The sequence below is a fragment of the Orcinus orca genome, chromosome 8 (assembly GCF_937001465.1).
Source record: "Orcinus orca chromosome 8, mOrcOrc1.1, whole genome shotgun sequence".
Taxonomy (NCBI): domain Eukaryota; kingdom Metazoa; phylum Chordata; class Mammalia; order Artiodactyla; family Delphinidae; genus Orcinus; species Orcinus orca.
In genome coordinates, this window is record NC_064566.1 from 49,032,197 (window position 1) to 49,044,909 (window position 12,713).

At 38.4% G+C, this 12,713-nt stretch overlaps 1 protein-coding gene across 1 annotated transcript; it reads left to right on the plus strand.

Moving 5' to 3' along the window:
* Positions 1 to 479: 479 nt before the first annotated feature.
* Positions 480 to 5,117, plus strand: LOC101284773 (olfactory receptor 52M1-like; the record flags this gene model as incomplete). The annotated part of the gene is given in 4 exon segments (XM_049713829.1): positions 480 to 537; positions 718 to 1,323; positions 1,326 to 1,668; positions 5,102 to 5,117. Coding segments are annotated over 4 exon segments (1,023 nt in total), but the record flags the coding sequence as incomplete, so codon positions are not given.
* Positions 5,118 to 12,713: the final 7,596 nt, after the last annotated feature.

Below are 12,713 nucleotides of genomic sequence, written 5' to 3' on the forward strand. Positions count from 1 at the left end.
ATTCTTCAAAACCTGAATATACCCATACACGAAAGAAAATTAAAAGAATGTGTTTTTACATCCAAGGTATATTCCTATAAGAAACACATATTTTAATGAAATCATATCGTATCAATACTTTAATCTGCTTTCTGCCATTCCCTCACTTACTGTAATATGACATAAACGTTTTACCAGGTAATACATAACTTTAAAAATATTATAGTAAATCTAATTCATTGAATAATGCTTTACTTTTGAACGCATTGATTCTAAATTTTCACTATAAAATCATGAATTGCAAATAGCTAATCATTGTTATTGATGTTACTCTTTATACAACAAAGAGAAGCATATGCAGGCACTAGGCTAAACACATTACATGGACTTACATTTAATCATTGCACGTAGAACTTTGTGTTTTCCAGTGTAGAAGTCCCCTAACTTGTTCAGCCCCTTTGATCCAGTAATTTTGCTTTGGGAAATATTTCCTAAAGGAAATGGAAGAGAGCAATTTAGCAGTAGAAATGTTAAGCACACCTGTTTCTACATTTACCAGTGGGTGTTTTCATGCAGTCTCTTTTACAAAATACATGTCAATTTTCAAGTAGGCATTCAGAATTCTTCTTTATTATAGGTTCTGCCAGGATGGAAATAAGATTCCAGTAGTCTACTGTTTCCAGAGGCAATAACTGTTATAGCAGTAAAAATCTAAAACTAAGAGCTCCTGTCCCCTAGCTACTCTAAGCCCTCAAACATGTTCATGTCTGCTTGCTAATAATTCCTGCTTGGTGCCTACTTCTTTCTGGCTTACTGGCATCCCAGGGCTGGAGTCCCTGCACATCTGGCTCTCCATCCCCTTTAGCTCTATGTACCTGGTGGCTGTGGTGGGGAATGTGACCATCCTGGCCATGGTAAAGTTGGAGCACAGCCTGCACCAGCCCATGTACTTCTTCCTGTGCATGTTGGCTGTCATTGACTTGGTCCTGTCAACCTCTACCATGCCCAAACTGCTAACCATCTCCTGTTTTTGTGCCTGTCACATTGACCTAGATACTTGCTTGACCCAAATGTTCTTTATCCACTGCTTCATCATGGTAGAGTCAGGCATCTTCCTTGCCATGGCTTTTGATCACTATGTGGCCATCTGTGACCCACTATGCCACACCTCAATGCTCACCCATGCAGTGGTAGGACGTTTGGGCCCGGCTGCCCTCCTTCATGGAGTACTCTACATTGGACCTCTGCCCCTGCTGATTTGCCTGAGGCTGCCCCTTTACCGGACCCAAATCACTGCCCACTCCTACTCTGAGTACATGGCCGTGGTCACCTTGGCATGTAGTGACACAACAACTTATATGGAATGGGAATTGGCTTCCTGGTATTGATCCTGGATTCATTAGCCATCACTGCCTCCTATGTGGTGATTTTTAGGGCTGTCATAGGGTTGACCACCCCTGAGGCTAGGCTTCAAACCCTAGGAACATGCAGTTCTCGTATTTGTGCTATCCTTGTCTTCTATATCCCCATTGCTGTTTCCTCTCTGACTCACCGCTTTGGCCATCATGTCCCTCCCCATATCCATATCCTTTTGGCCAACTTTTACCTCCTCATTCCACCCGTCCTCAACCCAATTGTCTATGCTGTTCACACTAAACAAATTCGAGAGAGACTTCTCCACATTCTTAAGTCAGGGGCTCAACCCAAGTGACTGTTCTGAATCTATGAGACAGATATTTAGTGATGGCTAAATATCTGTCTCAGGGGCTCAACCCAAGTGACTGTTCTGAATCTATGAGACAGATATTTAGTGATGGCAGGAAGAGGCTCTGACCAGGGAAACCAATGAAATAAGACCCATGCAACCAAGTCTTACCTGAGTTATGGAGAAAAGGGTCTAAGAGGAATGCTAGAATATATTCTGCTTGACCATGGATTTCCTGAAAGGGGAATATCTGAAATATTTGAAAGAGGAAATCAGGGCCTGAGTTTTTGTACAATATTCCTTTTACTATTTGACTTCATAAAATTAAGCACAATAGACACAAGCATACAGACCACAAAAGTAGGATCATTTATATCTTTGACTTTTTTGGTGAAGGATTTCTGGTTTCTCTTTGGAGAGAGCGTTTTGCACAATTTCGAGAAGGTAAAATTATAATTTAACACCTTCTTGAAGACAGTTTACAAATTCTGTTCGTAAAGGTCTGGAAAAATCGTGTTGGCAAGATTTTCCAATTCTTTTCACTTGCCCCATAAAAGGTCTTTTGTTGAGAATGGAGGCGATATGAATGTGAGAAACCTTAATATAATATAATGAGACTTGGAATGGGACTACTGCTCACAGGAGTTAAAGTCCTCAAGACAGGTCATTCTCCCATTTAAATAGATAACTGGAAATGTGGGCATTTCCATTTACCTCCACATTTCTCAGGAGATGAGTATCCCACATCTCCTCATAATAAAATTAACTACGAGTGGGGAGGAGGAGACATTAGGAGATTCCATTTTGGAAACCCTGAAATAGCCTACATGAAGGACAGCAGCCAAACTGAAGTAAAACGACAGAAGCAAGAAGGTAAGAGTGGGATTATTGACATGAAAGAGGTTGGGTAGAGAACTGAGTAGAGATGATGAGAATAAATATATTCCCAGTGGTAGATGCAAACCTTTATATAACTTTAGATTTCTTTGGAGAATTCTTAGAGACAAATTATCAAAATAAATGTATGAACTTTTATTATTTATTGATCATAGAAGTTCCATAATGAGATGACTACTTCAGGCTAGAAACCTATAGAAATTTCGTGATAATGCATGAAAAAAACGGAATGAAGCAATCACACTCAATTATAGTATGTCCATTTTAGTTGTAAAATGTTTCAGACTTTAAATTGAAAATTCTCATTTAACCTCCTCAATTTACAAACCATTACAAAAATTTAAAAGCTAAGGTGACTTACCTTAGGCTTAAAAGGAATCATCTTCACATTTGAACGTATAATCTAAAGAAGCCAATGATTAAACCAGAGCTAAAATTTAAACCTCATATATCATCAACAAAAAAATGAAGGACTTAGAATATCAGAAATTTTTTCTAAAGTTTGGCTTAATGTCCCTAAGCCAGGTCTAAATTTCTATTTCCTCAGAATCCTATGCCTAAGGTTGAATGGATAACATTTATTAATTTTTTCCCATTGTTTTGGGGTGAAGGGTACTTATTTCCCCATCTCCTTACCAAGGGTCCTGGAGTTCAGTACCAAACCTAAGTCATTTATTGGGGAAACATTGTGTTCTATGAACATAATTTAAATGCCAAATGTAATGTGTCTGCTAGATTTTCTTAGGAGTTGATGAAAAGATACCATAAAATTACCAGAGTTAGAAGCTTATTTTACAGAGTTATCTCCTTACCATAACTTGTGCTTTGGAGAAAATGAAGATGATGTTCATGTCTGTCAGTGGCACCAGTGCTGTGAGAGAAATGACAAGGAACATTTGTCATGGGATAGCTCTTTGGCATTAGCTGAAAGTCCATTTATACTATGTAAAGCAGAGTGTGTGTATGGAGATCCATGGCTCTTAATGTGGACTTAATTGAATTCAAGAGGATTAGTACTAAGTACTTTCTAGCCGAATATCCTCCGAAATGCCACAGTAAGGGGTTCCTCTATAGATGACCTGTTAGTTCTTCTTTAGATCAAGAACAAATACGAATAATCTCCAGTTTCTTTATCTCCAGTCAGTCATTCAATACTGTATGAGGAAAAAGAAGAAAAATACTACCTGTATGTGTGCTCCTGCTCCATCCAGGGACAACCAACCATGACAACACCCAGGCCTATCAGACTCAGGCTATGAGGTAAATTATAGATCATATAGTAGAGCATTTAATCCCATTGTCAACTATAGTCATGGCTGAGCCCTTTCATGGTGAACAGGATAAGAGGGAAGATACCCTGGTGAATGCAATATGAGGATGTGACAAATAGGTCCAACAACTGAATATCCATCTTATTCAAAGCCAGCACCGTGTTTCTCCTTCACACAAATACCTTTTTCTCTTCTGTTACTGATACTCAGGCTGGAAGTAAAAGACACTTTCATCATCGCCTTTTTTTTGTTTTGTTTTTAATAAATGTATTTATTTTTGGCTGCATCGGGTCTTCGTCGCTGTGCACGGGCTTTCTCTAGTTGCGACAAGCGGAGGCTACTCTTCATTGTGGTGCACGGCCTTCTCATTGCAGTGGCTTCTCTTGTTGCAGACCACGAGCTCTAGCTCTAGGTTGTGGTCTCAATAGTTGTGGCACACAGGCTCAATAGTTGTGGCACGTGGGCTTAGTTGCTCTGAGGCATGTGGGATCTTCCTGGGCCAGGGCTAGAACCCATGTCCCCTGCACTGGTAGGCAGATTCTGAACCACCAGGGAAGTCCTCATCATTGTCTTGTGAGTCTGCACGTCTTCATGGAAAAAAATGAAGACTAGGAAACAGTTAAGGGAGGAGGAATCATTATAGCTATTAAAGGGTCATGTGGCACAGGTAGTTAACTTGGGCTTTGGACTTAGAATAAAGGGCAGAGATGGATCTGAACCAGTAATTTTCAGACTTTGGACGTGTTGCACAATCTAAGCTTCAGTCTCCTCTTATTTTTCTTTTATGGTTTTTATTCTTCAATTTGTTAATATGGTGTGTCACATTGATTTGCATATATTGAAGAATCCTTGCATCCCTGAGATAAATCCCACTTGATCATGGTGTATGATCCTTTTAATGTGTTGTTGGATTCTGTTTGCTAGTATTTTGTTGAAGATTTTTGCATTTATATTCATCAGTGATATTGGTCTGTAATTTTCTTTTTTTGTACTATCTTTGTCTGGTTTGGGTATCAGGGTGATGGTGGCCTCATAGAATGAGTTTGGGAGTGTTCTTTCCTCTGCAGTTTTTTGCAAGAGTTTGAGAAGGATGGGTGTTAGCTCTTCTCTAAATGTTTGATAGAATTCACCTGTGAAGCCATCTGGTCCTAGACTTTTGTTTGTTGGAAGATTTTTAATCAGTTTCAATTTCATTACTTGTGATTGGTCTGTTCATATTTTCTGTTTCTTCCTGGTTCAGTCTTGGAAGGTTATACCTTTCTAAGAATTTGTCCATTTCTTCCAGGTTGTCCATTTTATTGGCATAGAGTTGCTTGTAGTAGTCTCTTAGGATGCTTTGTATTTCTGTGGTGTCTGTGGTAACTTCTTTTTCATTTCTAATTTTATTGATTTGAGTCCTCTCCCTCTTCTTCTTGGTGAGTCTGGCTAAAGGTTTTTCAATATTGTTTATCTTCTCAAAGAACCAGCTTTTAGTTTTATTGATCTTTGCTATTGTTTTCTTTCTTTCTATTTCATTTATTTCTGCTCTGATCTTTATGATTTCTTTCCTTCTGCTTACTTTGGGTTTTGTTTGTTCTTCTTTCTCTAATTCCTTTAAGTGTAAAGTTAGATTGTTGATTTGAGATGTTTCTTGTTTCTTGAGGTAGGCTTGTATAGCTGTAAACTTCCCTCTTAGAATTGCTTTTGCTGCATCCCATAGGTTTTGGATCATCGTGTTTTCATTGTCATTTGGCTCTAGGTATTTTTTGATTTCCTCTTTGATTTCTTCAGTGATCTCTTGCTTCTTTAGTAACGTATTGTTTAGCCTCCATGTGTTTGTGTTCTTTACGTTTCTTTCCCTGTAATTCATTTCTAATCTCATAACGTTGTGGTCAGAAAAGATATTTGATATGATTTCAATTTTCTTAAATTTACTGAGGCTTGATTTGTGTCCTGAGATGTGATCTATCCTGGAGAATGTTCTGTGCACACTTGAGAAGAAAGTGTAATCTGCTGTTTTTGGATGGAATGTCCTATAAATATCAATTAAATCTATCTGGTCTATTGTGTCATTTAAAGCTTCTGTTTCCTTATTTATTTTCATTTTGGATGATCTGTCCATTGGTGTAAGTGAGGTGTTAAAGTCCCCCACTATTATTGTGTTACTGTCAATTTCCTCTTTTATAGCTGTTAGCAGTTGCCTTATGTACTGAGGTGCTCCTATATTGGGTGCATATATATTTATAATTGTTATATCTTCTTCTTGGATTAATCCCTTGATCATTATGTAGTGTCCTTCCTTGACTCTTGTAACATTCTTTATTTTAAAGTCTATTTTATCTGATATGAGTATTGCTACTCCAGCTTTCTTTTGATTTCCATTTGCATGGAATATCTTTTTCCATCCCCTCACTTTCACTCTGTATGTGTCCGTAGGTCTGAAGTGGGTCTCTTGTAGACAGCATATATATGGGTCTTGTTTGTGTATCCATTCAGCAAGCCTGTGTCTTTTGGTTGGAGCACTTAATCCATTCACGTTTAAGGTAATTATTGATATGTATGTTCCTATGACCATTTTCTTAATTGTTTTAGGTGTGTTTTTGTAGGTCTTTTCCTTCTCTTGTGTCTCCTGCCTAGAGAAGTTCCTTTAGCATTTGTTTTAGGGCTGGTTTGGTGGTGCTGAATTCTCTTAGCTTTTGCTTGTCTATAAAGCTTTTGATTTCTCCATGGAATCTGAATGAAATCCTTGACAGGTAGAGTAATCTTGGTTGTAGGTTCTTCCCTTTCATCACTTTAAGTATATCATGCCACTCCCTTCTGGACTGTAGAGTTTCTGCTGTGAAATCAGCTGTTAACCTCATGGGAGTTCCCTTGTATGTTATCTGTCGTTTTCCCCTTGCTGCTTTCAATAATTTTTCTTTGTCTTTAATTTTTGTGTCTCGGCATGTTTCTCTTTGGGTTTATCCTGTATGGGATTCTCTGCACTTCCTGGACTTGGGTGGCTATTTCCTTTCCCATGGTAGGGAAGTTTTCGACTATAATCTCTTGAAATATTTTCTCGGGTCCTTTCTCTCTCTCTTCTCCTTCTGGGACCCCTATAATGCGAATGTTGTTGTGTTTAATGTTGTCTCAGAGGTCTGTTAGGCTGTCTTCATTTCTTTTCATTCTTTATTCTGTTCTGCAGCAGTGAATTCCACCATTCTGTCTTCCAGGTCACTTATCCATTCTTCTGCCTCAGTTATTCTGCTATTGATTCCTTCTAGTGCAGTTTTCATTTCAGTTATTGTATTATTTATATTGTTCATGTCTGTTTGTTCTTTAATTCTTCTAGGTCTTTGTTAAACATTTCTTGCATCTTCTCAATCTTTGCCTCCATTGTTTTTCCGAGGTCCTGGATCATCTTCACTATCATTATTCTGAATTCTTTTTCTGGAAGGTTGCCTATCTCCACTCCATTTAGTTGTTTTTCTGGGGTTTTATCTTGTTCCTTGATCTGGTACATAGCCCTCTGCCTTTTCATCTTGTCTATCTTCCTGTGAATGTGGTTTTTGTTCCACAGGATGCAGGATTGTAATTCTTCTTGCTTCTGCTGTCTGCCCTCTGGTGGATGAGGCTATCTAAGAGGCTTTTGTAAGTTTCCTCCAGTCTCCTCCTCTTAAAGCAACAATAGTAGCTCCTTATGGGTTAATTATAAGGATATAATGAGATAATGAATCTAAAATGCCTGCATAATCCCTGGCACACGAAACACAACTTGTCTTTTAAAAATAGTACTTTATCATGCACTGAAAGGCCCATGGGAAGGGTAATAAGTCAGGAAGAATAACTGGAACAAGTTCCTGGAAAAGCCAAAGAATGTCTGCAATTGTGCCTCACTCGTAAGTGTACTAGTCTCTGCTCTAGAAAACACTCTCTGTTCTTTGCTTCTCTACAGAAAATTAGTTATATAAACAGATTCAGCTTTCCTCTGTTCTCTTTAGCTGCCTGGTACCCACTCATGTACATCTGAGGCTTTTTAACTATTGACACCCACCTAATTAGTCTTGTGACAGTAAAAGGCTAAATACCTCTAAATATTTCCTGGTATAACAAGTAAAAAATTAATACAAACTCAGTTGTGCAAAATGTCATTTCCTTCTTTTTTTCACTGGCATCATCCATCCACAATGGGGTTTAGAGTAAAAATAAAATTAAGTTATACAAGATAGCATTTCCAACCAAATCCAATCAACTTTATAAATTGCAATTGATTAAGAAATCCTTAATTTAGGCTAATACAGTTTTTAAAACTCCCCCAGGAGTTTTTACATCACCCTCTTCTTTGTGTTAGATTTAAAACTGCAGTGGGGGGGGTGGGTTCTTACAAGACTGCCACCATGGCAATTATATGGGAGACAACTATTTCCTGCTTCCTTTTCTTGGCTGGCCTCGACCCCATATACATCTTGTGCTATAATTATGGTATTTTTTCACACTGTGGCCTGTGGTACGTGACCTCCTCCTACTAGTCTCTCTGATACAGTTGATCCACTGAAATTGCAGTCACACCCCCACAGGACCCTGGCAGAGACTGTCCACTCTATCTTTCTCATACTCATCCCTTTGTCCCAGCTGCGGCACCCTCTGCAAGCTGGCCAAAGTGACCACTCTTATTCTTTCTCTGAGCCAACTTATTTATTTCATCTGTGCCCCCAGATCCGATTTCACAGCACTTGGAGTCTTGGGAGCCTCAGCTTAAGAAGGAGAAAGTATGGTCCCAACTAGTGTTCTTCCTCCCACCAGGCACAGTCTTTGTGCCTAACCTAATCTGAAACCAGGAACAGAAAGCTGTTCTGCCAGGTCAGATACCCCCTATACATTTTTGTCATCTTTTTGGTTCAAAGCTTTTAAATTTAAAAGCCAAGAATTCTATGTCCTGCTAAAGGGGCAAAGCCAAGAATTCTATGTCCTGCTAAAGGGGCAACATGTGAGGTCCTGGAGGAACTGGTATCCTTCTATGACTGGATTCTAGAAATGAGAATTCTAGAATTGAGTTTGAGAAATGACTCTGCAGAAGATCTAAAAAGAAAAGCCTAAGATCTGAAGGATCTATAGTTGTAGAAATATTGCCTGACCAGTGCAAATCTTTTTAGGGAATAGTATGGTTGACTGTTTACTTCTGTCTTCAACAAGGAAAACTGACTCACTTGATTCAAATGGAACAAACACCAACAAAATATAAAATTGATTATGGTATTCAGAATTGAGAGCTGGATGAGAATCTTGGCCAGGACTCCTCCCTTTCAAGGAATATTTTTTGGTTCAATCCTTATCTGTTAAAGTTGGGTGGGTATGAGAGTAATTGAGGTGAGACATAGTTAAAGGATACAAGCATCTCACTATGTTCTATAGGCAGATTAGTTGGACAGATATATGATATAGATAAGTAGACAAACCAGTAGATGATCACTCAGGAACTAATGTTATTCTTAATTTGGTTTATCCAAGATTTCTCAGATGCATCCAGTGTTGTAAGGGTATTGTACTGTATCATCTTGGCCAAGCTGGAACTAGGTTTCCTAGAATTCCTTTCCCTGTGTGGTTTCTGATTGGGGCTGGCCAGAAGACATATTTCTGTGATACTGGAAGGCAGAAATGAAATGGCTATTTCTATCATAAAAAGTCTACAAATAACAAATGTTGGCAAGGATGTGGAGAAAAAGGAACCCTTGTACAGTGTTAGTGGGAATGTAAGTTGATGCAGCCACTATGGAAAATATGGAGTTTGCTCAAAAAACTAAAAATAGAACTACCATATGATCCAGCAATTGAACTGCTTGGCATATATCTGAAAAAAAAAAACCTCTAATTCAAAAAGATATATGCACCCCAATGTTTATAGCAGCACTATTTACAACAACCAAGACATAGACACAACCCAAGTGCCCATTAAACCGGCGACTGCATTATATAGATGTGAGACTTTATATATATATACACACACATATACATATATATATGTTGTGTATGTATATATATGAGTATTACTCAGCCATAAATAAAATACTGCCATTTGCAGCAATGTGGATGGACCTAGAGAATATTATGCTCAGTGAAATAAGTCAGGCTGAGAATGACAAATACTGTATAATATCACTTATATATGGAACCTAAAATTAATACAAATGAATATATATGCAAAACAAACAGACCCATAGATATAGAACACAAATTTGTGGTAACCAAAGGGGAAAGGGAAAGTGGAGGGACAAATCTGGGTATGAGATTAATAGATACAAACTACTATGTATAAAATGGATAAGCAACAAGGATATACTGTATAGCACAGAGAATTATAGCCATTGTCTTGTAATAACCTATAATGGAGTATTATCTGCAAAAATACTGAATCACTATGCTGTACACCTAACATTATAAATCAACTAATTTTTTTTTTTTTTTTTTTTTTGCGGTACGTGGGCCTCTCACTGTTGTGGCCTCCCCCATTGCGGAGCACAGGCTCCGGACGCGCAGGCTCAGCGGCCATGGCTCACGAGCCCAGCCGCTCCGCAGCATGTGGGATCTTCCCGGAACGGGGCACGAACCCGTGTCCCCTGCATCGGCAGGTGGACTCTCAACCACTGCGCCACCAGGGAAGCCCCCTAAATCAACTAATTTTTAAACATCTGTTGCATTTCTACACACTAATAACAAACTTTTAAAAAGAAATGGGGGCAGGTCAATAACTGAGACAGAAGAATGAATAAGTGAGGTGGAAGACAGAGTGGTGGAAATCACTGCCACAGAACAGAATAAGGAAAAAATAAAAAGGAATGAGAACGGGCTTCCCTGGTGGTTCAGTGGTTGAGAATCTGCCTGCCAGGTTCGTGCCCCGGTCCGGGAGGATCCCACATGCCATGGAGTGGCTGGGCCCATGAGCCATGGCCATTGAGCCTGTGCTCCACAATGGGAGAGGCCACAACAGTGAGAGGCCCACATACCACACACAAAAAAGGAATGAGGACAGTCTCAGAGACCTCTGAGACAACATTAAATGCACCAACATTCACATTATAGGGATCCCGGAAGGAGAAAAGTGAAAGAGGGCCTGAGAAAATATTTGAAGAGATAATAGCTGAAAACTTCCCTAACATGGGAAACATTAGCTGAAAACTTCCCTAACATGGGAAACATTAACTCAAGTCCAGGAAGCACAGAGAGTCCCATACACGATAAACCCAAGGAGGAACACGCCAACACACATATTAATCAAACTGACAAAAATTAAAGACAAAATATTGAAAGCAAAAAGGGAAAAGCAACAAATAACATGCAAAGGAATCCCCATAAGGTTATCATCTGATTTTTCAGCAGAAACCCTGCAGGCCAGAAGGGAGTGGCAAGATATATTTTAAATGATGAAAGGGAAAAACCTACAACCAAGAATACTCTACCCAGCATAGCTCTTGTTCAAACTCAGTGGAGAAATCATAAAGAGGATTCAGCACCACCATACCAGCTTTACAAAAATACTGAAGGAACTTCTCCAGGCAGAAAAGAAAAGGCCACAACTAGAAACAAGGAAATTAAGAGTGGTAAAGTTCACCAGTAAAGGCAAACATACAGGAAAGGTAGGAAACAATCCACACACAAATATGATATCAAAACCAGCAATTGTGAGGAGAGTACAAATGCATGATATTGGAAATGCATTTGGAATTAAAAGACCAGAAAGTTAAAACAATCTTGTTTATATATAGACTGCTATATCAGAGCCTCATGGTAACCACAAACTTAAAATCTACAATAGAAACACAAAAGAGAAAGCAAACCAAACACAACACTAAAGTTAGGTATCAAATCACAAGAGAAGAGAAAAAAAGAGGAAGAGAAGAAAAAGACCTATAAAAACAAAACCCAAAGACCTATCCAAAACAACTAACATGGCAACATACATATTGATAATTACCTTAAATGTAAACATTAAATTCTCCAACCAAAAGACACAGACTGGCTGAAAGGATACAAAACAAGACCCATATATATACTGTCTACAGGAGACACACTTCAGATCCAGGGACACATACAGACTGAAAGTGAGGGAATGGAAAAGATATTCCATGCAAATGGAAATCAAAAGAAAGGTGGAGTAGCAATACTCATATCAGACAAAATAAACTTTAAAATAATGTTACAAGAGACAAGGACACTGCATAATGATCATAGGATAAATCCAAGAAGATATAACTACTATAAATATATATGCACCTAACATAGAAGCACCTCAATATATAAGGCAAATACTAACAGCCATAAAGGAGAAATTGACAGTAACATAATAATAGTGGGGACTTTAACACACCACTTTCATCAATGGACAGATCATCAAGACAGAAAAATCAATAAGGAAACACAGGCCTTAAATGACACATTAGACAAGATGGCCTTAATTGATATTTATAGGGCATTCCATCTGAAAGAAGCAGAATACACAATCTTCTCAAGTGTACAGAGAACATTCTCCAGGATAGATCACATGTTGAGCCACAAAGGGAGCCTCAGTAAATTTAAGAAAATTGAAATCATATCAAGCAACTTTTCTGACAACACTATGAGATTAGAAATCAACTACAAGAAAAAGCTGCAAGAAAACGCAAATACTTGGAGGTTAAACAGTGTTGCTAAACAACCAATGGATCACTGAAGAAATCAAAGGGAAATCAGAAAATACAGAGAAAGGAAAACAAAAACAACAATCCAAAGCCTATGGGATGCAGCAAAAGCAGTTCTAAGACAATTTCATAGCAATACAATTTTACCTCAGGAAACAAGAAAAATCTCAAACAACCTAACCTTACACCTAAAGCAACTAGAGAAACAAGAACAAAGAAAACCCAAAGTGA